General features: G+C 41.0%; 1 protein-coding gene across 1 annotated transcript; it reads left to right on the top strand.

The window, feature by feature from the left end:
• LOC113406016 (general transcription factor IIF subunit 2-like) lies at positions 1-25,497 on the top strand. Its single transcript, XM_026648016.1, has 6 exons — positions 1-72; positions 3,498-3,571; positions 4,060-4,078; positions 5,150-5,294; positions 21,072-21,110; positions 25,364-25,497. The coding sequence occupies exons 1-6, from the start codon at positions 7-9 to the stop codon at positions 25,495-25,497; spliced, it is 477 nt and encodes a 158-aa protein (XP_026503801.1). The 5' UTR covers positions 1-6.
• Positions 25,498-27,805: the final 2,308 nt, after the last annotated feature.

The raw sequence follows: 27,805 nt of genomic DNA, 5'->3' as shown, positions 1-27,805 counted from the left end.
GCCGCCATGAGTGAGAAGGGGGAGCTGGACCTGACCGGGGCCAAGCAGAACACGGGCATGTGGCTGGTGAAGGTGAGAGGCCGCGCGGGCCCCGGGCCGGGCTAGCGACTCATCCTGCCCCCGCCGCCCGGCTTCTGCCCCGCGAGGGAGGCCCTGCCGCGGGCTGCGGCGGCTCCTTTCCTCCCTGGGGCCGAGACCGGAGCTCGTCTGGAGAATACGCCGGGGCGGGGTCCCTGTGGGGGCGGCGGGGAGGGCGACAGCAATTCCCGGTTTCTGCTGCTCGGGGCGGGGGGCGGAGGGACTTCCCCCCCCCCCCTGGCGCCCCCCCCCCCCCCCCCCTCCCCCCCCCCCCCCCCACGCCCCTTGGCGGCCGCCCCCCACTCCCCTTGGCGGCTCCTACGGTCGCCGCAGGAAAGCAGAGGCTCGTGTGGTCTCCCTGGAGCTGCGGAGACCTCGCCACGCGCGAGCCAATGCAGAGTCAGCGGGCAGGTCCCACGGCTGCTCACTGCCCAGAGAGCGGCGAGACTCCGGCCCCTTCCGTGGCTGCGCTTTGGAGCAACCCTGAGACTGACGAGTGGCATGTAACGGCCGCTCTGCTCTTGGCAAAGACTGTGAGCACTAGCAAGGCAAGGGGGAGAGGGAATGAAATAGCGGAATCGTCTCTCCATCCCAGTATCATTCAGGAGACCGTGGCAGGAAGAAGAGAATGAAAATTCTCCTTTCCTGTAGCTGGGGTGAGGACTTCAGATTTATCAGACACCCTTGGGCAGAGATGGATGAGGCTCACTAAGCAGTGTCAGCACCCTGCTAGGATTCACATCATACTTTATCTTCTAAGAACCTGGGGTTATAGCTGCACTTAGGATTTTCAAGATGACACAGTGGTAAAAAAGCCAGTGGCTGGTTTATGCTATTGCCTCCATCATTGGCAGCACTGGTGCTAGAGCAGCAATAAAAGATTTCAGAAAATCCTCAATGTGAACAAGGTCAAGGGGTGGGCTTGTCACCAGGTCTTTCTACTTCCTCTTTAGTGTCAGTTTCTGACTAGTAGGTTTTATGAAGCCCTGTTGAAAACGAGTTGGTCCTACCTACGCTTACCAAGGAGTTTTCAAATCTGTTTGGGGAGATGAGGTGGTGAAAGGGGACCCAGTTTGATATTGGTTATCAGCAACAGAACTTTCCTAGGTGCATTCTCTATAGTAAGAGGAGAATAAGGATAGCAAGAACCTTTTTAAAACATGATTTGTCACAGATAGGTGCTAACATGACTTAAAAATGACTTCCATGGCTGGTATTGACTAAGCCTATGGTCTTCGTAACATTGTACTTCCTTTCATATAGTGGGAGCCCACAACTCTGTAGTACCCCAGCATGGTTCAAACGTGTTTTGGTGTTGTAGTGAAGATGATAGTGAACTGAACTTGGTAACTGCAAACAACTGCACCTTTTTTAAGCCAACAAACTACAATAAGTTGGGCATTTTTACCACTGTGTTATCACAGGCTAGATGATACAATGGTAAAAACATGTAACTCCTGCCCATGTTACATTTTCTACCATTGCTGCAATACTTCAGCTATATAGTTTGCTAGTGTTGTAGAAGGGTTATGCATAGTTTTCCCCTACCCTCCTGGTTTAAAATCCAGTTCAGACCTGAAGGAGAGAGAGCAGACCTGCTTCAGGTCTGAACTGGATTTTTAAACCAGGGCAAACTTTTGTAAGTAGGTCCCCCAACATGTTAGGAATCTCTTTAAGATTTTTCTTTATACAATAGAATGTTTTGTGTAGTGCTGCTTTACCACAACAGTTCACAACATGATTTCCCTGGCTAATGAAGACCAGGTATAACAATGTTGAAATTGTTAATTAATTTCTGGGGAAAAGACCTGTTGGAAAACCGTTCTGGCTAACCTGGTTTCACATTAGAATGTGTGGAGCTAATATAGAAAGTATCCCAGAGAGAGACAACTTAATAGGTAATAATAGCCCAGATATTACAGTGGTGGGTGCTTTAGGAATATATGCAATAAAGGTAAGTACAACTAAGGCTTTGAGGTTTTAGAGTGCAAAAAATAGAAAAGTAGGTTGTGCTAATTAAGGAGTATTTTATTTGGAAATGGTATTGCTTTATGTCATCTCTTTTCCCACATGGTCATGTTACAAATTGTGAGGGAGAAGTGTTATCCCTATCTACATAGCCAAGAATAAAGATAATGTCTCTAGAATCTTAAGTATTTTATATATGTTTTGTTCAGATGCTATTAATTCACTCATGGCCTCATGTCAGACCTTAACTGGGGAATCCCTTTTCCAAAATCTAAGTTAAAATTATTTGAATTCTGATTTTATTTATAGAAAAAGATTGCAATGTTTCTGTACACTATATTCAGGATTGTTAAAAGATTTTTGAAAACTGATCCTCCTAATTGTTCTTGCTAAAATTAAAAGAAATCCACCATAGTGGGTGTTTTATTGTGTAAGACATTTCCTGTCTTCCTATAGATTGCATAATCCTATCCAGTATACAACTACAGATTTAGCTGGGTGAAGTGAGGCTCTACACTTAATGGCATCTTTTTTGTTCTGTGTGTAACGTGACAACTTTTAAACATGTTGTATCAATTCCAAAATTTCAGAGAACGTTCTAGGCAGCAATAGGCAGAACCCTATTGAGGTTGGTGAAAATGTAAATCTGGAAAAGCTTGATTTCCACTGGTATAAGTGAGGGAAAATCAGGCCCACCAAGTGCCTGATTGGTGCTGCTGGCAGATAAATCTTACTGGTGCCCCCTGATACTGCCTATACATCACAGGCTGTGGCTTAATATTATTATTTAATATTTGTATTACCATAGCACTTAGGAGCCATAGTCATGGATCAGGATCCCATTGTGTTGGGTGCTTCTCTCTCTCATTGGGTGTGCAGCTCTGCCTACATAAGCAACAAAGTATGCAATCCTTTAGTTGTATATACTTTCTACAGTGGATATCAATGCAAATATGGAATGACTTTATTGTACTAGTAAAACCCTAGAAAGTTATTGCTACAAAGCTAAAAATAAAAGTGGATTTGCTGGACTTCTGATGCATTCTGAGTGTCAAAAGAAGAGCATAAAAAGAACATTGTACATGAACACTTTTTTAGTGCATGGCCTTAGGGTTAGTAAAACTTGACTTCCTTTTTTGTTCCACAAGTCATTCAGCTGTCCTGTTAAGTGTTAAGGCTGCAATGTGTAATCACCTCTTTTAGTCTCATTTAAGCCATACATCTTAGGTGATACTTGGTAGGCTTTGGAAGGTTTAGATATGGTCAGGATTTGGTGCTGACTTACTCTCTTTGCCTTTCCTAGCAAAGAAATATTAATCTCCAGTGTATTTTGATTGTTGTTGTAAAGAAAGCAATATAAAAAGATGGATTTTTTTAAATAAAAAAAAAAACAATAACATCTTTGATATAACTATCTGTTGCATAGTTACCTGAAATTTATCATTATTTAGGTCCCCAAGTACTTGTCACAACAATGGACTAAAGCTTCAGGAAGGGGTGAAGTAGGGAAGCTGAGGATTGCCAAGTAAGTAGTTCACCATATTTTTTTTGGTAAGAATTCTTAGAATTATTACAGAAGTTGAAAAAGTTATTTTTAGTATACAGTAGTGTATTGCAGTGAAGTACTACTTATATTGCATAATATTTATTGCAAATACAAGTTGTTTTTTTCTATGAAGCTTGAAATATAGCTGCCCAGTGATTATCAGTGTACATTATAAACAGTATGACTACAAAAAATTATACTGGTGTGTGTAGATATATTTTAGAACACCATTTCTGATTTCATAGATATCAGAAATAGGCACATCTAAATAGAGAATCTCCATCAATTTATTTATACGCTATTGTGTTGCTTCTATTTGCTCCTGCTGATTTTCCCATTTGTACTTGGGTAGCTCAGGAGTGAAGACAGGAACAAAGCTAGAATTTGAGGTTGCTGCTGTTATTAGAGGAGCTAGACCTGTGAAATTAGATTATGGAAACTAAAACATTAAATATTTTCTTTTACAGAAATCAAGGAAGAACAGAAGTAAGTAATTATCAAATCCAAAGGCTATAAATGTGTTATATTTTGAACTTTAGTGTTGCTTAAAGTATATTTCTTTGTAGTGTAAATTTCTCTTATAGTGCTGTAATAGAGCACTGGACTGGGAGTTGGGAGACCTGGGTGACTGGCTCTGTCACTGGCTTACTGCGTGACCTTGGGCAAGTCACTTATTGCTTTGTGCCTCAGTTTCCCCATCTGTAAAATGAGGATAATGATGCTAATATCCTTTATAAAGCGCTTTGAGATCTACTGATGAAAAGTGCTATATAAGAGCTAGGTATTAATATTAAGCAGAAAAAGTTGGAAACAAAGAAGTAAGAGTTCAGAAATATACCATATCATATTTGGTATTAATTCATTGGTTTTGTTAAATATAAAGTATTAGGGAGTTTGAGGGTCTTTTTCATCTGCAAAGGGAGCTGATTAATTTCTTTTATTAGCAATTGAATGAATAATAGCTTTACCAAGTATTTTACCTTTCATGTTAGATGAGAAGGTAGCAGCATGATTCAGTATATCCCAGAGCAAAATAATACATTGAATTGGAAGAGACTTAGCAAAAATTCAGCAGTGGGTAAAAGCTGAATTTACCATCTTAGAGTCTGATCTAACTCTCACTGGAATACGTGGAGAGACTCCAGTTGTCTTTGGGGTTTGATCAGGCTCATAGTTGGCTGTAATATATGCTGCTGACACTTTCTCAAAAGTGAAGTTAGCTGTGTGAAACATTTAAAATATCTACATTGAAAGGTATAACTATCTTAGGTTCTCAAACATTTTTAAAAATAATGAAATGCAATTAATTGTTCTCTGACATCAAGAGGAGATAATAAAAATCTGTTGAGTAAATTATATAAATAATCCTATGTGAAAATGTTGAATAAAATATTTCAGAAGATTAGTATATTAAAAATTAGATCCCAGATATATATTTGAAAAATTCAAAATTGTATTGTACTATTTCATTTTTCTTTCTCTTCCTGTTTCCTAAGCTCTAAAATCTATGTAGTTAAAAGGTCTATGTAGTAATTTTATGTTCATTGTGGGTGTTAGGTATCATTTACTTTGAATGAAGATCTTGCAAGTATCAATGATATTGGAGGAAAACCTGCTTCCGTCAGTGCACCCAGAGAACATCCTTTTCTTTTGCAAAGTGTGGGAGGACAGACGTTAACAGTGTTTACAGAAAGCTCAGCAGGTAAGTTAGAATGAAAATTATTTAATATAATTCCTGTCATGCATGTTTGCATAGATTCATAATCTCAGCATGATAGTTGGTTAAAAGGACACTATCAAATTGATAGGTCTAAAACAGGGTCGGCAACCTTTCAGAAGTCGGGTGCCGAGTCTTCATTTATTCACTCTAATTTAAGGTTTTGTGTGCCAGTAATACATTTTAACGTTTTTAGAAGGTCTCTTTCTATAAATCTATAATATATAACTAAACTATTGTTGTATGTAAAATAAATAAGGTTTTTAAAATGTTTAAGAAGCTTCATTTAAAATTAAATGAAAATGCAGAGCCCCCCCGGACTGGTGGCCAGGACCCGGGCAGTGTGAGTGCCACTGAAAATCAGCTCGCGTGCCGCCATCGGCACGTGTGCCATAGGTTGCCTACCCCTGGTCTAAAATAAAGACCTTTCAGCTTTGTTTTATGGTCACATGCATGCACATAACACTTCATTCTAGTTGACTGTTTTTCTTCTTTTAATTGAGTAAGGGCTTGAAATGTCTCCAGAAAGGATTGTATTGTACATTCCAATATCAGCCTGCTGAACAGATCAGAGGGGAAGAATGTAGTACAGTACAAAACCTTTGGGTTTCATCACAACTTGTGCTTCTGATAGGATGACCCAGCAGAAAACTGCTGCTTTGTTCAACACTTATTTTGGAGGAAAGGATAGATTTGTCGGGAATCTAGCTACAGTTTGATGAAAAACAATTTTGAATTATGTTCATTTTTTTTCTATCATCATTCGTCAAACTTTCCAGTTGTTCACTTTGTCAGAAAGTGTAATAGTAATGTGGTATTTGGAGCGCATGAAAAATAACTGTATTTTTGTCTATTGGATTCAAATTCCTTGACCTACATTATGTGTAGGTCACTGATATTATAGTAGCAATACATGGTAAGTGTGGGGCATTTTCAGGATACCATGTTCTATGAGCATGTTAGGCCTACACTATATGATGGAAACATCAAAATTATGATAGTACCCTCCCTTTCACTGCTCTCCTTCCTCTTGTGGAATAGTCAGTATATTTTCCCTTTGCTGGTTGGCTGTTCTGATACTAAATTAATGTTATCTAGTCCCCGAACTTTGTGTGCTGCAGATTTGTATATTGTAAATGTGTGGCAGCGTCATCCAAAATAAGGTGGGGGAAAAGAAAGGCTGGATGCCTTGAAAGCTTAGTAGAGGATATTTGGGGCTTCAGGCATCTTGGAATGTTTGGGAGTCCTCAACAGGCAAATAAAGTTCATGATGCTTTCCCTCCCCTTTTTGGGCAGGTTCAGAGGTGACTATACATTTGGATACGCTGGATTTTTGGATGGTTTGAATTCTTCATTTTCCACTCCTGCAAGACTGGCCAGGAACTAACTGCCCCTGTTGCATCTTGCCCAAATATCTGTCACTATATTTTAGAGTGGATAAACACATTACCTGAATATGAATGCTCAACAATGGAATAGTTAACAGTGACATTTGAAGTGTAATAATTAGGCTTTAAACTTGACACCATATGCATGGGATCGTTCACGAGTCTCTGAGATACTGTTTTGTTTTTAAAAAAGGGTTAAGGGACAGACCTACTTATTGCGATGAACTGCTGGGTGATACAACATACCCCTGTATGGCACACATGTTTATGACTGCATTGTGTCTGTCATAAGGCAATGAAATGGAAAATTTAAATTTCCGCATTAGAGTGGGTAATTATATGAGAGTGATTCCTATTACACTTTCCATCTGCTATCTGATTAGGTGTATCCTAGAGAACTTCAAATGGATTAGACAATAAGGCGGGGTAAAAAATACCAAGGGAAAATACTGATTCTCATTTTTAATGGAGAATAATGCGTAGAAAAGTTTTTTGAGCCACTTTCTCCCCTGATTTGTGTCTTGTGCAGTCTTGGAGTGTAAGCCAGACCAGAACTTGGCATTAATGTTTTAGCTAAATCTGAGGAGTCTTTCAAGATAAAATAAATGATCATCAACTTTACTTCTTATGAAGCACTGCTTGTCGTAAATACACAATTCTGATCTCAGAATGGGTTATGCCCTTTTGAAACAGAAGGGAAGTCCATTAAATTGCTAAATATTCTAAGTTTTACAGTCTAAGTTAGTATAAAGTGCATAGTTAGCAGCAGAGTGGGTGGGTTCCTTTAAGTGATTAGTATGCTAAGTCAATATAATAGATAATGTAATTAGATAAAACCAAATTCAATTGCTAGATGAATTGTGCTTCTGTTAGCAAAGATAGCATGGTACACAGAAAACTGATTTACATTGTATACAGAAAGGTTGGTAGAATGGTTTAGTTTTCTGTAAATTGGAAACTAAATTCATATATTCAGTTGGTGAAATCAAATGTATTTTTGTTTCATTCAGTTGTCAACACTGATATTTTTTTCTGATGTGATCTCGCCTAGGTACTTTAGATCATAATTGCTTTATCATGCATTGTTTCTGAGTTGGAAAAAGTTACTCAATTTCATACTTGTTCTTTAAGAGAAAAAAGTTCTGCAAACAAGGGAAGGAATCTATATCTCTATGGCTTTTTGTTTAGGGGCAGTGGGAAGTCCTCAACTTCAATTTAAAGAGCCAAGTTGATTGATAAATTAAAAGCAGCAGCAACCACTATAGTTAAAGTTGTAAAATGGTTAATGTTCTGACCCCGTTTTTCAGTCTCTTACAACTTGCTGTAATTTTTCAAGCTTGGTCTGTGCTTTATGATGAATATTTGTTCAAACTTCTCAAAATAAGATTAAACTGTTTTTGCTTATAAGTGGGGGGGGGGAAATCCTTGTTACTGGAAAAGTAAAAGAGAATCATTGCAACCCGGTCTTGTACAATTGTAGTATCAAAATGGCGTGGGATATTAAACTGAAATTTGGCATGGAAATAGCTACTATTGAGAGTGCACCTTTGGGTGTTCTGCTGGGAAAAGTAGTTTTGATTTAACCAAATTACAAGCCTTTGAAAATCGTCTTTGTGTATGATGCAAAGAATATCTTGTGACTTTTTTTTTAAAACACACTCTAGCAATATTCTGAGTAAAGCTGGCTGCATTGTGTATTCATGTATGGCTAACTTAGAATTACATTTTTTTCTACAACCCAAGCTAGCATCTTTTAGTTGTGTATTCATCTGTGTATGCCATATGAACTGAATCCATGAAAATCATTTATGTGAAACTTACAGTTACATCCTGATTCTGTAAAGTCTTAACCTGTGTAACTCTACTTATATGAGTAGTCCACTGAAAGAAGCACTGTGACACATCATTCCACTTCAGTCTATATATGCTACCACCACTAGGATCATCTTTGATGCTCCTCGGGTGATGTGGTCAGAATCTAAATGTGAATACTTCTGTCTTCTATACCACATCAGGCTCAAGCTTCTTGCAATAGCCTTCAAAGCCCTAAATAGCCTTGACCTATATCTTATGACGTGTCCCCCGCTCCCCCGTGATGTCTGCATTGATGCACAATTTGTCCATTTCCCCCTACAACAATCTGTGCTTTTTCCACGGTACTCTCTATGCATGCAATGCAGTTTTCTGGGTTGGTTTGTAAAGTCACTAATATCTCATTTAAATCCTTCCTGCAGATCTACTTTTCCCACAATGCCTATTTCATTATTTATCTTATGTATGAATTGCTAATTTATTGGAAGAGAGTGGCCTAAAGACACTGGAGCTGAATCTAGAAATTACTATGACAAAAGATGTAGACTGAATTGTGGAGGGAGGAAAGGAGGGTAAGGGGTAAGGAATTTATTGCCTTGTTTAATTTGAAAACAAATGTAAGTAGCAAGACGTACCTATCATCAGCCATATTACTTTGCTTGGGTATTGTTTCCCCCCTACACAGTTTCTTTCATTGCCTTCTTAGTATGTTGGATGCTCTTTGGAGCATGGAACTCTATTTCCTCTATGTTTGGACAGTAGCTAGTGCATGTCATAGAATCATAGGAATGTAGGGCTGAAAGGGACCTCAAGAAGTCATCATATCCAGTCCCCTTTGCTGAGGCAGGACCTTGACAGGTGTTTGTCCAACCTTTTCTTTAAAATGTCCAGTAATGGAGATTCCACTCCTTTAGCGGTCTAGTCCAATGGTTAACTACCCTTATAGTTAGAAAGCTTTTCCTAATATCTAACCTAAATCTCCCTTGCTGCAGATTAAGCCCATTAGTTGTCCAATCTTCACTGGACATGGAGAACAATTGATCACTGTCCTCTTTATAACAGCCTGGAAAGTATTTGAAGACTGTCATCAGGACCGCTCATCAGGATGTTAGTCTTTTCTCAAGACTAAACATGCTCAGGTTTTTTTTTAATCTTTCCCTGTAGGTCAGGTTTTCTAAACCTTTTATATTTTTGTTGTTCTCCTTTTAACTCTCCCCAGTTTGTTCACATCTTTCTTAAGGTTTGGCACCCAAAACTAGACACAGTACTCCAGCTGAGGCCTCACCAGTGCCAGATAGAATGGGACAGTTGCCTCCCATATCTTACATTTGACACTCCCATTAATGCACTCCAGAATCATATTGGCCTTTTTCACAAATGGGACTTTTTGGGCATTGCTGAAGTTGTGGGGTATGTCTACACTGGGACAAGGGATGTAATTTGCAATTTGTGTAGACTACTCACACTAGCTTTAATTTAGCTAGCTCATATTAAATAGCATTGAAAGTGCAGTGGCGTGGGCGGCTCAAGTGACTATGTACCTACGGGGTTAGGTGGGCTTAGCAGCCCAAGCAGAAGTCCACATTACCACTTCCTCGCTACTATTTTTAGAGAGCTAGCTAGATTAAAGCCAGCACTGGTATGTCTACAAGAGTTGCAAATCACACCCCAAGCTGCAGTGTAGATGTACCCTTCACAGTTGCAATTTTCATCTGCTTTAAGGTTTGTCTGTATCCAAAAGGATTTTAATGATACAAGTCCTGATCATGCTTCTATTGACTTCAGTGGGACCGAACAGCATGTCTGTCTGACTAACACTGCTTAGTGAAGAAATAACATAAAAAATATGTGATATGCATTATGTTGGAGCCTGCAGGTGAGAACCCAGTTGTCAAAGGCACTGTATAGATTTATAGGAAGATATCCCCTGCCCCAGTGAGTTTATACAAACTTAGTTTAAGAGGCAACAAATGGGTGAATTATGTGAGCATTCATAAACTGTAATTGTGCCTCTCACTAAGCCCAGACCATTGAAAATTCTCATGTGTGGATTTTTTGTTACATGACTGTTATAAGTTGCGTGATGATATACAGTGAAGCCAAAAATGTGCTTGTTGGAATTACTATTATATATGTAGGGTATTAGCATGGCCCCAATTTAACGATAAATTCCTTTATTAAATCCAAAGGCTGTATGGTATTTATACAGTTGCTCTGAACACGCCTAAATAATAAGCAGTTTACTATCTCCAAACGGTAACAAAACACTTATAAGTATTTGATTAAGATACTTACAAATGGGGAAAACCCAGGGGTGCTTAAACCCATATTGGTCAGTTCCAACTTGGGCAGGCAGGTATGAACCCTTTATGAGTTTACTTTTTTATACCCTTTAACAAACAAGTGGTGTCATTGCCAATTATTAGACCCTAGCTAAGGCCTGATGAAGGAGTTTCTTATACAGCCAATTATTTACTGCTCCTGGTACCCAATTAACTATATTTATTTCTGTTACTTTAGCTATTTTGAAGGTTCATTACAAGTTTAACACAACAGCTTTTCTTTCTCATGACTTCTTTGGTTGCATGCCGTGAGTCTATTGCTCAGTTCCAGCTATTAATCCCAACTCAATTTAAAACCAGGGTTCATCCAAATCTAATGTGGGCCTACATTCCTTCCATGCTTTTTTTTGTTATACTTTAATTTTATTTTTATTAAGTTTAAAAATCAAGTACAGTAACTCCTCACTTAAAGTCGTCCTGGTTAACGTTGTTACGTTGCTGATCGATTAGAGAACATGCTCGTTGCAGCTAGCTGGTGGGGGCTTGGAACTAGGGTGGACCAGCAGCCCCCTATCAGCTCCCCGCTCCCCTAAGTTCCTTTTGCGGCAGCTACCCAGCAAGCTATCAATTGCCGGCAGTTCAGCTGTGCCTCCCCACACTGCCATGTGCTGCTCCTGCCCTCTGCCTTTGAGCTGCTCCCAGGAGCCTCCTGCTTGTTGTGCGGAGGGAGAGGGGGGCTAATGTCAGGGTGTCCCCCTGCTCCTGCCCCTCGCTTACCCCATTTCCATAGAGCAGGGGTGGGACACAACAGGGCTCAGGACAGAGGGAGCTTGCTCGGAGCAGCTGCAGGCTCAATTTGCTGATCTACTTAAAAAGGCAGTGTACTTAGAGTGTGGTCATCGTACAGTAACTCCTCGCTTAATGTTGTAGTTACGTTCCTGAAAAATGCGACTTTAAGCAAAACGATGTTAAGCAAATCCAATTTCCCCATAAGAATTAATGTAAACGGGGGGAGGGGGGTTAGGTTCCAGGGAAATTTTTTTCACCAGACAAAAAACTATATATTATATAGATATACACACAGTATACGTTTTAAACAAACAATTTAATATAGTTCACAGCTATGATGATTGTGAAGCTTGGTTGAAGTGGTGAAATTAGTGGGTGGAAGAGGAAGGGATATTTCCCAGGGAATGCCTTGCTGCTAAATGATGAACTTAAATGAGACTTTTATTAGACAGAAAGAAAATGGAGAAGGACAGGAAAGAGAAGAAGTAAGGTGGGAAAGGAAAAGATGGGAAGGGGTAGGGGACACACAGAAAGTCTCACATCCCAGGTGGTGGTTGGGATACATCTGGAGCCAGTGGAAGTCAAAATGTCATCTGGGTCCCTCTCTTGGTCTGGTTTGGTTAGGGCATCTCTCAGGATTAGGATGGCAAATGCCCAGTGGTGTCATGATGGATCCCAATGTCCCAGGAGGTGGTGGGGGTGGCAGCGATAATGGTGAAGCTTGCTCCTCTTTTTATTTCTTTTTCTTTTCAGTCAGCAATAGTACTTGCTTGTACTTGCTTTCACCCAAAATCTTTTTTTTTAGGGACCCCAAAAGGGGATGATGGGTACAATAGCCCATCCCCTCATTATTTTATTCACCAGGTAAGCCTCATTTCCATCATGCTAATTTTGTTCTGTTAATTTCTGACCCCACACTTCACTTGTTTACCAAACATGATTTTAATGCAGTCTTAAATTAATATCAGTTGGTCTTTTTGTTTGTCCTAATTCGGGCTTTCTCCCTTTTGCACCTTTTCATTGTTATAGGTTATTGTAACACTTCATAAACTTTTATCAACTTCCCTTGGTGAAGTTCACAGGCGGGGTAAGCCCACCAGGCGCCAATTATCACTACATCTCCTTACCTCCATGGAATGTGTTGATGAGCTCACTCCTGTTTCTGTTTTAAAAATGTCTGTCACAAACTGCACTACAATTAACAAGAATGCTGGTAGAAGTGCCAATCTGAGCAGGTGGCCCAAAGACAAAATTGACCTGGAAATCATTCTTCCATTTTAAATGCTCCTTCTGAGTCCAGGTTTAGACATTAGTAAAACAATGTGGGTGAAATGCATTTGTTCTGTAGATAAATGGAGTACATCATTTTCCAATGCTTTCAAGTCAACACCTTTCCTAAACACTGTATTAGTTTTAAAACAAAATGAAACAAAAAACTTCATAAAAACCCAATTGATTAAATGTACAGTACTAATTTCTTTTAGCCCAAAGATATTTTCTTATTTCTCCCCCCTCTTCCTGTGGACCTCAGGAAAGTGACCATCCTTTCTGGCTGAGAAAGGAGGGATGAATATAGCTGCCTCTGAAGTCTGCCATTGCTGCTCTTAACAGTAGCTAGAGGGAGGTTGCTATACAGATTTAAGGCACTTCAGCCACTACTTCACCTTGTTCTTTCTCTGTGGACCTCCCTGAACGGGTAAGGGATCAAGCCTGAGGCATAATAGATGATCCTCCACATAGTATCATGTTGCATAACTCCAGGACTACTGAGAGAGCCTCCAGTTCTCGTTCTTGTCATGATAAAGATGGTTACTTACTATTTGTTAAAATCTGGAAGGTGAAAAAAAGCAAACCCACTTTGGTTCTTGATTCAGACAGTGTGCCTGTACATAAGTCTGCTTACTGATCATACTTATGTATCCATATAGGTTGTATGCAATGGGAGTTAGGTGTCTAAATCCTTGTGACTAGGTGCCTATCTGCATCTTGAGGCACTGAAATACCTTTAAAAATCTGTCTCATCCTACCTGTATGCTTCCTAAAAGCATATTAGGCTTTGTGTGTTGATGCATTTCTGCATTCCTTCCCTGTCCCCATTGGTTTAGTTTTGCACACATTGTATATTATAAAACAGTTCTGTGGAACTATATGAAGCATTGTACTTCATTCCAAAACACCAGGTACAAAATGCCAAACTAATTTGCTGTATTGTCCAACTACAAAATAACAATTGAAATACACCTCTACCCCGATATAACGCGACCCGATATAACATGAATTCGGATATAACGCTGTAAAGCAGCGCTCCGGGGGGGCGGGGCTGCGCACTCCGGTGGATCAAAGCAAGTTCAATATAATGCGGTTTCACCTATAACGCAGTAAGATTTTTTTGGCTCCCGAGGACAGCGTTATATCAGGGTAGAGGAGTATCTATTTAGTGTAGGTTGATAGTTGATACCCACCTCTCAGAAATGTTACTTGGCTGGTTTGGCTTATGCAGCCTTTTTTGGTAAGGATACTAGTGTATGTTATCTGCAATGTGTATGTATCCTATTGCTCAGTAAAACACTAATGCCTGGGTAATGTTCCTGAAGATCAGTTTACGAAAGCTATGTAACTGGAAGGTGTGGTTTCTATGATTGTTGCACGGGGAACCCAGAACACAATTGTTTCTCTTGCTGTCTTGGCTGATTTTTGGTCTTATTTTTGCAATAAATATGAACTACATCCTGTTCCATAAACATCACCATATGTGCATCACCAGTTGCTATGCAACAATGCTATTTGTGCTTCCAGTCATTTTGTCTTATCTTTGTCATCAGTTATCATAGTTGTAATTTTTTTGGGGCGGGGAGGGGATGTTTTTGGAGGTTTTTGCATATATTCCAATATGCTACAGTGAGCAAAATGAGGGTGTTTTTTTAATATATGGGTAAGGTTTCTCTTTCAGACTGGACATGTTTGATTAAAATTGTCATTTCTGAGCTTTCTACTGGCAGCCACCATGCGGCTAGAAAGTAGCATTATTTGACCGTTTCAATCCTGGATCAAAAATTGGAGGGTGATTATGTTAAATATTTAGCAGTACACTTTCTTTTCTGAATGTGACTATAAATCAGTTCCCATCCTATTTTAGTAGCCCCTTACATCACTTTGTGACAGCAGGTAGCTCAGAAATGCTGACTGTAAATTTTAACATTACTTTCAAATATTTGATTTATGGATGATGAAAAGTGCTTTTCTTACTATGTTAGATCTTGGGTAGAACTGCTTGGAAAAATGTGCTACTTGTGTGATTCAGAACAGCAGGATCAGGCCCAACATATGGGATATGTGTAGATTTTACACTATGGGCCAATTCAAACCTAGTATAAGGTGGATAATTCCAGTAAATTGGGTGGAGTTGGTCCCGCTTACGTGGAATTTTGAGTTTGGCTCCATAGGTCCTGGACTTTCTCTTTCTAATGACTTGTTCCTAGATGCAAGTTAAATGCTGCTGCTGCTTCTTCTTTTTTTTTACTCTAAACTTACTATATGTCTGAAATATTCATAGATCAAGCTGCCACATTGAGTTACAAAATGTGGTGTTAATGTTTCTTTTTAAAAGTGGGTGGAAAAATCTAGGAAATAACCAAATTCTTAAAACTAAAGCTGTCTAGTTTCTTATATGGCTCAGTGTGGTTTCTGAACACCTATTAGTAATTTCTACCTTCTAATCTTATGTAAGAAATTGTTTCTGTTGAACAGTCATAGTATAGAGAATTCCAACATAAACAGCACAGAAAATAACTATATTATCTATCTCTCTCCAAGAGGCATTCAGTGTTCGATGGACTGATTATGTGTACTATCATGACCTACATCCCTTATCAAAAATGCAGCTGCTAATCTCATCCATGCCAGTTTTTTCTGACTGATACTCCTCTCTTAGAGACTTTCCAGTGCATCAATTTCAAGCTTTTTGTGATTGCATTCAAAGTTTCAGGTAATTCTGTCCCTCCCTCTTCATCTGCCCATGTCTCTTAATATGTCGTACTCACTGTCTCTCCACCCTCATAACGACTTAATTTTCTTTTTCCACAACTGACTTAGTCTCTTCTTCCATGCTAATTCCCACGTGGAAAACCCTTTCTGAGCTGGCATGCAGAGCCACTACTGCAGTATTAGATTCTTCACATGCAATTGTGTACCAACCAGTATTAATATTCACAGTTTGTACTTAAGGTTTGTTGTTACCAGTTGACATCTTTGAAACCTCAGACGTACCAGCCATTTTAAGAATTTTGGAGAAAAGATTTTACTTATAGAAAGTGATTACAGTCCTAGAAAAATATTTCTCCCCTCCTTCATTAAAGCAATGCTGCTAACATCACTATAATCACTTTTTTTTTGTTTTCTATAAATTCCTCAGTTTTCAATATTTTTAGCATCTTGTGTTATTATTTCAAACCACAGTAAGGCTAAATTATGGTCTATGAGTTTTCAGCTCAGTTGTTGTTGTTGAACAAAATAACTTCTGCCACATTATTGAAAGCTGCTGTTTTTCTTGATATCTGTCCAACCCCCTCAGAGGGCAGGACACTCCCCAGGGCTTCCACTCAGGATAAAATGAAATATGAAATTTCTGAAAAATAAAACGAAAAGTTATAAAAAAGAGAAAGATAGAGCTCCAGAAAATTATATCCTTCCTGCTCCTGCCACCCTTTCCAGTTGTCTGTACTCTTGTGATTCTAGCACTTAGTCACACATTCTCTTGTCCAAGATACCTCTTGAGGTCTCATTTAATACCTTTGTTACTTTATGTACTTGAATTTTTTACGGACTGACTGTGGAGCTATAGCAGCAGGAGGAGAAAACCCATTGACAGCCACATGATCAAAAGAAGTAGAAGCAACAGTAGCCTTTTAGATCTATCTCGTTAATGCAGATTCCAAAATATTTGCAAAGATCATAAAGGAGCTGCATTCTATTATCAGAAAACCAAAAATACTACTCCAACTGACTTCTTTACAGACTGCATTTTGATGGATGATACCAGCCCTTCACTCACTTTGGGCAAATCTCTCTGCCTCAGCTTCTCCATCTGTAAAATGGGGATGGTGTTTGCTCACCCTTCCTAATGGGTGTGGTGAAGATTAACAGATGTTTATTAGTTGATTGAGTGTGGCTGACTAAGCTATTTCATTTCACTTTTGTTGTTTTAACTAGAATGTCCTGAGCCTTGGATAAGCAACCTTTTCAATTCTTGTATAAATCCAAATAAGGCATGTTGAGGATATAAAGTGCAAAATAAATTTTAGGTGGTGAAAGTTGATTCACTGTGTGGGGAATGGGGTTGGCAACATGTCTACTGTAGTAACTTTAAAGATTATATAGCCACCTTGATGTATGAGAGGTTCCCAGAATGTTGGGTAATAGGATTTGGCTTTTTTACTCCTACATCAATGAGACTGAACAAATCTGCAGTGATAAAATATACTTAGTAACTAGGCAGAAGAGGTACTTCCTCCAAGTGTCTGAAGTTAGTACTGAAAGAGAGGGAAGGCCCAAAAATGTGTATGAAAACATATGGGCTACATATAATAAACAAATTGCCTAATTATGAGGAAGGGGCTGAATATTTTTCTAAGACTGGAATTCTAGTTTTATATCTGCTATTGAGGACATATTCTGTGGCTAAGTAAAAGCAAACTGACTCGTCCCATTTGTAGAACTTGATAACTTTATCTAGAATCTAAAACCTCTCAGAATGATGTGAACTGCCTAAGCGTGTTGCCTTTTTATGCAGTAGTCTTAGCTCAGGGGTGGGCAAACTACGGCCCTCAGGGCCCTTTGGATCCGGCTCGCGGGATTGCCCCCCGTGATGCCATGGTTCCCCGCGCCGCTCTCAGAAGGGGCCGGCAACACGTCCCTGGGCCCCAGGCTGGGGGGCAGAGGGCTCCGTGCGTTTCCCTTGCCTCCAGGCCACACCCCTCCTCCCCCCCCCCACAGCTCCCATTGGCCAGGAACGGGGAACCACGGCCAGTGGGAGATTCGGGGGAGGTACCTGGAGGCACGGCAAGGGCAGCGCATGCAGAGCCCTCTGCCCTCCCTCCCCCAGGGGCCGCAGTGCTTCCTAGAGCGGCGCAGGGACAGGGCAGGCATGCAGGTAGCCCCCTTGTACACCCTGCACCCCTCCTGCACCCCAACCCCCTGCCCTGAGCCCCCTGCTGCACCCTGCACCCCTGTGCACCCCAACCCCCTGCTGCACCCCTCCTGCACCCCAACCCCCTGCCCTGAGTTCCCTGCTGCACCCCTGTGCACCCTTGCCCTGAGCTCCCTCATACACCCCGCACCCCTCCTCTGCCCCAATCCCTTGCCCTGAGCCCCTTCCTGCACACCACACCCCCTCCCACACCCTGCACTCCCTCCATCCCTCACCCCAACCCCTTGTCCTGGCCCTGCATACAATTTCCCCACCCAGATGTGGCCCTCGGCCCAAAAAGTTTGCCCACCACATCTTAGCTGAATAACAAACCTTACATTGCTCAAATGCTGAGAAATGACCTGTGGTAGAGCTTACTTGAAGACTTTAGGAGTAATAGACTCTGGAATTACGAAATAGCTTTCTATAATGATCAAGGCTTTAAGAAAATTGGAGGCCATAATTTTGTTGTAGTAACTGCAACTTTTTATAGTTGCTGTAGATTTGACTGGCATTGTGACCCTTTGCACCAAGTCACAAAGCCACTCACTCAGATTTGACCTGTTTGCCCCTCCATTATGTTTGCCTTCCAGAGCCAGGTGAGGGACACAGTGTTCTGTGCTGCTCTACTGCCTTGGAAGGGAGGCTGCATGGCTTGGAAGAAGGTGCTGGAGCGTGTATGTGATCGTGCTCCATCTGGGGTTCCCTGGGGGACAGGGGGCATGTCTTCATGCCTTGTCAGGAAACGAGTTAAGAGGAAGCCTGAGACTTAACCCCCATGGGAGTGTCGTCTTGTGAGTGTCCCCATGCTGATGTCTCCGTACACTAAAACCACAACTTAAGTGTCTGCAGCTTGTGAACCAAAAAATCATGACTCTTATAACCTTAATAATGACTTTTCCCTTATTTTATAACCTAGTTAGGGATAGATTATCTCTTATAGTTTGTCCATTTGAGACTTCAGTAAGGCTCGTACATTGTTGTGCTTACAGAATTTTGTGGAAATAAATTACCTGTACAACCAAATTGGGATACTGTTTACCTTAATGTTTGGGTAATACCGTACAACGTATATATGACAAGTATAACATGTTAAAGGGGCATCTGAACAGGAAAAGACATGTTATATTATTCCTACAGGAATAAAATGCCAGTGTATTTGAATGTTGCCAGGAATCTGCACTAATTTTGGGGATGCTGTAGGGCAAGAAAGCTATAATATATCCTCTATGTGTAGATATATGTGATAGTTGATTTTGTTCTCTCATTGAGCAAATAGTACCCTCTATCATGAACCCTCGAGAGGCAGTGCCTAGAAGGAGATTTTTGTGAGAGACTTCATTTTTTTCTAATGCATTTAGCCTGTCAGTCCTCACAGGCAGAAAATGAGGAAACAAACTGGACTTAAAAATAAATAAATAAATAAAAAATACTCACTGAACTACAGTGATAACCCACTCTAGGATCTAAGTAAATAATCTGTAATGGTCGCTTTGGCAAGTCTGTTGAATTGAGTAGCTAAGGACAAATATCTCCTATTGGTGTGACACCGCATCAAAAGGAGGAAATACTGGTTTTATTCCCAATCCTGGAAAACATTTAGGAGAGGTGGAGGCAGGGAGAAAGAATTCAGTTTAATTTTGAGTTGTCATACTTCTGTGTAGAAATATATCTTTACAGAATTCTGTAGCTGTTTAGGGTTCAATTCAGTCAAATATATCCACTGTCTTCCATCTCTTGCAAGGTTGTGTATCTGTAGTTTGTGCCATGCAGACCTTAGTATAGGGCAGGGGTGGGCAAACTTTTTGGCCCAAGGGCCACATTGGGGTTGCAAAACTGTATGGAGGGCCAGGTAGGGAAGGCTGTGCCTCCCCAAACAACCTGGCCCCCGCCCCCATCCGACCCCTCCCACTTCCCACCCCCCTCAGAACTTCTGACCCATCCAACCCACCCTGTTCCTTGTCCCCTAACCACCCCCTCCTGGGACCCCCCGCCCCCGACTGCCCCCTCAGAACCCCTGACCCATCCAATCCCCCCTGCTCCTTGTCCCCTAACCGCCCCCAGGACCCCACACCCTATCCAACCCCCCTGCTCCCAGTCCCCTGACTGCTCTGACCCCATTCACACCCCCACCCCCTGACTGCCCCCCCGGGACCCCCCATCCCTTATCCAACCCCCCTGCCCCGGCCCCCTTACCATGCCGCTCAGAGCAGCATGTCTGGCAGCTGTGCCGCCTGCTCGGCAGGAGTGCGCAACCCCGCTGCCCAGAGCGCTGCCCACGCAATGGCATGGCTGTGGGGAAGGGGGGGACAGCGGGGGAGTGGGGACAGTGGGGGCTAGCCTCCCCGGCCAGGAGCTCAAGGGCTGGGCAGGACAGGCCTATGGGCCGGATGTGTCCTGCGGGCCGTAGTTTGCCCACCTCCGGTATAGGGGATAGGATGCTTGTAAGTTTCAGCAAGTTACTTCATCACTCTGTCGTCCCCCCCCCCCTTCTGTCCTGTCTATTTTATTATAAGTGCCTTGGAGCAGGGACTCTGTGTATATACAGTGCCTAGCACAAAGGGGCTCTAGTCTCATTTGGGGGCTGTTTAGGACTACAGTTATAGAAACAATAATAGTCAAATGGTAAATCAGACAGCTGTGGAAGTAGGGTTACAGAAACAAACTCTTATTTTGTATACTAAGCTGCAAGATAGCTGTAGAATAGATTGTTTGAGAGGTGATTATCTCATGCTAATTAACGATCACTACCCATATTCTGGAAATTCTTTAAACTCTCCATCTGAAACCAGGATATATATCTAACAGACTATAGAGACTTAATCTGGTTCAACTGTATCCAGTCTTCTCCCCATTTCTACTCCTTGCAAACTGCATGAATGCAGATCTCTCTTCAGATCAGTCTGCATTTCTAAACCTACAAAATAAAATGAGTTTTGACCAGCATGGCCTAGTGAAGTAGAAGGTTTCTATTCATTATTTAAATCCAGTCTTGTCACTGACTCCATATAGGCAGCTGCCTGCACTCAGATGGAGCCCTATTAACAGGAGCTTAGGGGTGCTCCTGCATGGAGTTTGTTGTAGGCTTGGACTCCAAATGAGACTTTTGTTGCTCTTTGTGGGGAATTGCCTCTTTCAAAGTATATTTATAAACTCTAAGGAAATGACTCCTGTGTTTGTGCTATTTCTCATCCCTTTTATCCACTTGTATATTCTTGGATTTTTGCAAGTCACTTCTTAGACATACTTTAGAATAATTTTTGTCATACTCCAAGATCAAAGAAACATTATTGTTCTTTTTCTGCAGAAAGCCAGCCAGAAGAAAAATCTGAGAACAGCAATGCTGGTAAGTGTTGGACTCAACTGCCTGGTACACTTGAGAAATGCTTTGCATCTAATAAAGAAATCCTCATTTTCAGTTTTTCTATTTTAGTTTTAGTGTGCTAATTTCTTAAAGGTTTGTTCAGGGTAACTAGATAGAGAAACACCATACATTTGAAAAATAACTTGAATTGATTGACTGCTATACTGAGAGACTTAAATTATTCATAGATTTTACAAGAAATGTAAAGTTACTAGGAAAGGAAGACTAGTAAATCCTTAATATTTCTTAGAATCTTTTTTTAAGTGTTTGGATTCAGTATTTCTGTTTTTGGGTTTATGTTTTTTTTGTGGTCTCATGTTTGATAATTTGTAGTTTGTTCTGACTTTTTGATGGGAAAGTATTTTTATTCTGTCTCATTCCCAAAACGTGGAATTTGGGTTTAACCCTACAGAGTCAGAAATCAAAAAAGGTCATATATTGGTTGTATTGCATTCATTCGATTCTGCATACTTAACTGTTGTGCACAGGATATAATTGTCAAGAAAGGAAAAAATAATACTTGGATCAGTAGTAAGGTGGTTGTTTCAAAAGTGGCTTATCAAATAGGGTTAAAGATGATGGTGATATTTAAATCAGTTCAAATTGATGGAGCACACATCAGTGATCTTTAGTTCAGAGAGCCACTGGGATAGGAAGTTTAGCACAAGAAATATCTATCAGTTAATGCGCAACATGAACACTAATAAAATAAAGTCTGCACATCTACATTTTGCGAAGGTGGGATCCATTGTCTCTTTCAAATTGTGTGTCAAAGCAAGCATTTTAAAGAATTATTTTGTATAATAACCAATCTGTGTATATTAAGATTTCTTTTCTAACTGTAGGAAAACTACATTTTCAAATGATGAGCCGTAGTTGCTACAATAAAGAATGTAATAAGTATAGAAATAGTCTTTTGTGCTCTTATCGAAAGTTAGAGTAGTATGGTATGAAGGAAGTCACACGTACATTTGGACTACCTCTGATTAGTCGCAGAAAATCAGATATGGCTTGCCTAGAAACAAACTGTTCTGTTGATTTTACTAGGGTCAGCAACATGTTTATATATGATTACGTTGCTGGAGTTTCCAAATGAGCACCTGAGAGCATGATAGTGTTAAGTGTTACTTAGGAAAAGGTCCAATTCCTCTTTTTTGAAATGAAAAGCTTTTGTTTGATGGAGAATGAAAATATCGTTAAAATGCAGAAGGAAATAAGGGCCAATACTAAGTAAGAACTTGGGGAATGGGGATATTAGACATAGCTAACATAAAATGTGGAGAGAAATGTAAGTCTTCTCAGAACATGGGTTACCATTTACATGTACAAATAAAGTACAGTCAGGGCTATGATGACACTCAGTAAAGGGTAATGAAAGGGATTTTAGATTTAGATGGATTGCAAAGACTGGCTTCTTCCTTGTCTTCCCTCAAAACAATCCTTAAACACATGTCCAATATTAACTGTTTCAGAATGACTCACCAGAATATTATTTTTCATCCACCTCCATATAAATCTTTTAATGTTCCAATATTTTGACTTTTATTTGAATCACATCTTAGCTTTAAAGGTTGCTGAAAGAGCATACTATTTAGTTCTGGGTACTGGGAATAATTATTTCTGAGAAGGGATAGGTTTCCAGTACTGAGCTGATTGAGATGCTTTTTGATAAAATGGACTAACCATGTCAAAGGGATCATGATGAGTGCTTAGAAATGTTTGAGTTGGGAATGCATTTATACAATTCCATAGTGTATTTATAGTTGGGAATGTTACACGATTATTTGTTAAAATCTGTTCATTCTGATTACTGTTTTACTCTTGTATTTTATCTGTGTTGTGACTTAAACAACTGGTCTGTAATGAACTTAGAGGTGAAAGTTTTATACTACCTGGAAGCTGAGATTTGCTGCTTTCAGCTGGTGTATGTACAGCAGCTAGTAATTGTTAAAATCTTTCAGAATGGTACCATTTATGCTGTATTATTTTAACATTATTTTATTGTATCTATGTATATATACATGACTGCAGTAGAACTGTCACACTCCATTCCTCTTCTGGGGAATTATTAAATGATTACTTCTCCCATCATAGGCACCCTACGTGACTTACCCCTGTTGACCACATGCTTACATGTAAATAAGTGCAGCAGTTTGGGATTTTGTTGTTCCTCATTATTATTTGTATTGCAGTAGTGCTTACAGACCTCAATCAGGGATTGGAGTCCCATTATACTAGGCACTTGTGTACACATAATGAAAAGATGATCCCTACCTGAAGAATTTAGAATCTAAAAAACTAGAGACAGGGGATGGATACTAATAAATTGATGGATAGAGTGGGACTTACATCACAATGTTTACAGAAAAAAATCTTGGCTGTCACATTTATTTTATTTGGTTAACCCTTCTACATACAACATACAGTACAACTATACAGACAAAATGATGGGGCCTAAATTAGCTGTTAACATTCAAGGAAGAGATCTTGGAATCATTGTGGATAGTTCCCTCAAAACCTCTGCTCAGTGTGTAGTGGCAGTCAAAAAAACCTAAGTGTTAGAAACTATGGATGTTTCGCGCCCTAGGCGAAACTTCCACCTTGCACCCTCCCCCCCTGCCGAGCCCTGCGGCAGCTCTCCCCCCAGCTCACCTCTGCTCCACCTCCTCCCCGAGCAGCCGTCCTGTTCCACTTCTCCCGCCTCCTAGGCTTGCGGTGCCAATCAGCTGTTTGGCGCCACAAGTCTGGGAGGGAGAGAAGCAGAGCAGGGCGGCGTGCTCAGGGGAGGAGGCGGAGCAGAGGTGAGCTGGGGCGGGGAGTTCCCCTGCGTGCCGCCCCCCCCTTACTTGCTGCAGGCAGCCCTCCCCGCTCCCCCCTGCCCCAGCTCCCTCCGCCTAAATGCCGACGACGACCAGGGCGGCCGAAGATCCGGCTGCTGCAGTCGCCGCCAAAGAAAATGCTGCACCCCAAATGCTAGTGCCCTAGGTGACCGCCTAGGTCGCCTAATATGTTGCACCGGCCCTGGGAAAGGGATAGGTAAAAAGACAGAAAATACCAGGATGCCACTATATAAATCCATGGTATGTCCACACCTTGAATGCTGCGTTCAGTTATGATCACCTCATCTCAAAAAAGATATGTTAGAATTGGAAAAGGTACAGAGAAGGGCAGCAAAAATTATTAGGGATATGGAACCGCTTCCTATGAAGAGAGATTAAAAAGACTGGAACTGTTCAGCTGGGAAAAGAGATGACGGAGGTCTGTGAAATCCTGAATGATGTCGAGAAAGTGAATAGGGAAGTGTTTTCCCCTTCACATAACACAAGAATCAGGGGTCAGCTGATGAAATCAGTAGTCAGCAGGTTTAAAACAAACAAAAAGAAGTACTACTTCACACAGTGCGCAGTCATCCTGTGGAACTTGTTGCCAGGAGATGTTGTGAAGGCCAAAAGTATGACTGCGTTCATAAAAGAATTAGATAAGAATATGTCCATCAATGGTTATTAGCCAAGATGGTCAGGAACACAACCCCATGCTCTGGGTGTCCCTAAACCTCTGACTGCCAGAAGCGGAGACTGGATGACAGAGGGTGGATCACTTGATAAATTGCCCTTTTCTGTTCATTCTCTCTGAAGCATCTGGCACCAGTCGGTGTTGGAAGACAGGATATTGGGCTAGATGGACCATTGGTCTAACTCAATATGGCCATTCTTATATTCTTCTCTTCCAGAAAAGTCATGAATCTAACATGACATTTGCAAACTACCTTTGGATCATTCTGCTTGTGTATAGCATCTCTCTTCACCCTACCCTTTGTCTGCCATGTCTGTGAGTTTACTTTAAGCAGTTTTGAGACAAGGATGATTTCTTACGTATGCTTGTACAGTGTTTAGCAACACCCTTCTTTTATTAATCTAGACTAGCAGTCTAGATACAGACTTCAGCAGAACATGAATAAAATAAGAAAATGCGAAATAATAAACACATTTCTAATTATCAATTTTACCCACTCATTATAGAATTATTTTTCTTTCTTTTTTAAAAATGAGGAAATTACATGGGAAGAAGAGAAAAGCTATGCAAAAAGAATGTTATGAGGGCTGCTAAGGCAATCATTCAAAAGTTAGGAAATACCAGAAATAAGGTTGCCCACTTAACCTTAATCTAGTCCCTTTCTGTGTACGCCTTATGAGCCAGTCTTCAATTAGAATGATTGCATACTATTTTTTCTACAGGGATCCTGCTTCATTCAATGTGTAGTATGGTCAACGCTCAGGCACTGAATCAGGGTTGTGTATTGATCAAGGCTGTTGTCTGTAGGATCCCTAACTTATTCACTGCAGAAGTTGGAAGGTGTAAAGTGGATTAAGCAGAGGAGTGTAGGAAAAGAGTACATGGTGTCATGGTTAAGGCGGCTGAATGACACGCAGGAGAACGGGCTGTTTTATTGACTTCTTATGTGATGCTGAGCAAGTCATTTAACCAGACATTTTCAGAGGTGGCCACTAATTGTGTGTTACCTGCTTTCTGTGTGCCCAGTGTGGGACACCTTTGCCTGATGTTCAGAAGTGCTGAGCACTTAGGACTACTGAAGTCAGTGGAAGCTGTGGATGCTCAGCAGTAACATACCACTGTCTCCAGGAATGAGCACTGGGTTGGGAACCAGGAGGCCCTAAATTCTAATCCTGGTTCTGTCATTGGCTCATTATGTGGGTTTGGGCATGTCACTATTTCCCTAGCTATAAAATGAGGATTATAATACCTACCCATCTTCCTCACATGGGCAATGAGGATGATTTAATTAATGCATATACTGTGCCTTGAGCATACAAAGTGCTAACAACACAAATAAGGAGTTGGAAGAATCCATCCCTAACTGCCTTAATTAGTGGAAATTCTTGTGAGATTTGTCCATAAAATCTGTGTCCTCATTTCTCATGTGTAAAAGCACTCCTTAACTTGCAGGGGTGCTGCAAAGACAGATTCATGAATATGTTTGAGGCTCAGATACTATGGAGATGGGTGCCATAGAAAAGCTCATGGAGAAATCAATTCCATATGTAGTGCAAGGTATGGGTGGTGTACAGTAGAGAAGGTATAGGGCCACATTGGTGAGAATAAAAAGAAATACTCAACAGCAGCTTCAGTCCTTGAGTACCATCCATCCTTTGTGAGACAGGTGCTGTGGAAGAAATGTGTGGTCATATAATTAAAGACTGTGACATAATGCACTTGTCTAAGTTAAAGTTGCATGGGCAACTTTAGTGCTGACATTTTCTAAATTTTGAAAGCTTAACTTTGCAAACTTAATATTCTTTTCACACAGCTTTTGTATGTAGTGGGTATATACAGATGTTATCTATAGATGAAAATAAAATTACTCTTTTCTTTTAAATTGATATTGTTCCTTGAGAGTATGTGCATGTCTGTGACCTGTATGTTTATTCACTAGTTGATATGAATGATAAGCTATGTATCTATGAGATACCTGGAGCTGTAGCAAGCCAATCCGTACACTTAACAGATCTAAATTCAGGTTTCAAAATCTTGACATGAATTCATAGCAAGCCCTGAACAACTGCTACTTAACGCATATTTTCCTTTTGGACAACTTGTCACTCGTATTCTTTTCCTGAACTTGCCAGTGGGCAATCTTGATGCCTTCTGTTCTGGTGGGAAGAGATGCATCCTTTTTACAGTTTCCCTTGTGCATTCAAGCAAAAGGAGTAAATTATTTGATATACCTCAGGCAGTACAGCGTGAACCTAGTGTGTAAACTTTGTCTGCCACAAATATTCATGTGCTGGCAAATTGTAGACACAAATACTTAATTCTTAAACTGTCTGTAGATAGAGAAACCTAATATAGTAAGGAATGTGAAATAATGTTGAAAGAAAGGAAATTATTTAGAGTATTTTAGGTTTTGATGACATTTGCGCTAGAAAACATGGAATACAGTGCAAACAATTCTGTAGAGCAGGGAGAGCAGTAAAATTTGTATGGAAATTTGTATAAGGTTATGTAATTTTGTGCAACAATTTAAGAAAGATTTGCTGTTAGTTAGGCTCAAATTAGATTTCCTTTCTTCCACTTAAATATTTCAACATATATTTACTAATAATGTTTTGAAGGAAAGCTGTAACTCTGAAATATGGTTATCAACAACAGTTATGGTGCAATACTCCAATGAATTACTCTCCAAAAACAAACAAAACCTAATAGTTAAAAAAACCATTCAAGTGTGAAATGTACCATTTTCCAGCTTGTGACAAGGACAGGGCCGGCTCTGGCTTTTTTGCCGCCCAAAGCAAAAAATGCCCGGCCGGCCGGAGCAGCAAGGGGGTGGGGGAGGGGAGGAGGAAAACAAATCTGCCCCTGGCCGGAGCGGCGGAGGGAGGGGGGGGGGGGGGGGGAGAAAACCGGCCGGCGGCGGGGGCAGGGGGGGGGGGGGGGGGAGAGACAAACCTGCCCCCGGCCGGAGTGGCGGGCGGGGGGACGACAAACTGGCCCGCCTGCTGGAGCAGCGAAGGAAAGAAAAAATAAAAACAAACAAAAAATACCTGCGGGGCGGTGGGAGCGTGGGTGCAGGGGGACTCCCGGCCCTGCAGACCCTGGGCAGCGGAGTGCGCACCCCGGCTAGCGGGGGGGGGGGGGGGGGGGGGGGGGGGGGGGGGGGG

Source organism: Terrapene carolina, unplaced genomic scaffold (genome assembly GCF_002925995.2).
Source record: "Terrapene carolina triunguis isolate 2854851 unplaced genomic scaffold, T_m_triunguis-2.0 Scaffold17, whole genome shotgun sequence".
Lineage (NCBI taxonomy): Eukaryota > Metazoa > Chordata > Testudines > Emydidae > Terrapene > Terrapene triunguis.
Note: the sequence above shows the minus strand (reverse complement) of the source record. Positions and strands in the feature narration are given on the sequence as shown.

Excerpts from the sequence above, each read along its gene's own strand:
- LOC113406016 (XM_026648016.1), top strand. The coding sequence starts at position 7 with ATGAGTGAGAAGGGGGAGCTGGACCTGACCGGGGCCAAGCAGAACACG. Across the intron at positions 73-3,497 it reads CGGGCATGTGGCTGGTGAAG|GTCCCCAAGTACTTGTCACA; the intron begins GTGAGAGGCCGC and ends ATCATTATTTAG. Across the intron at positions 21,111-25,363 it reads ATCTGAGAACAGCAATGCTG|GGATCCTGCTTCATTCAATG; the intron begins GTAAGTGTTGGA and ends TTTTTTCTACAG.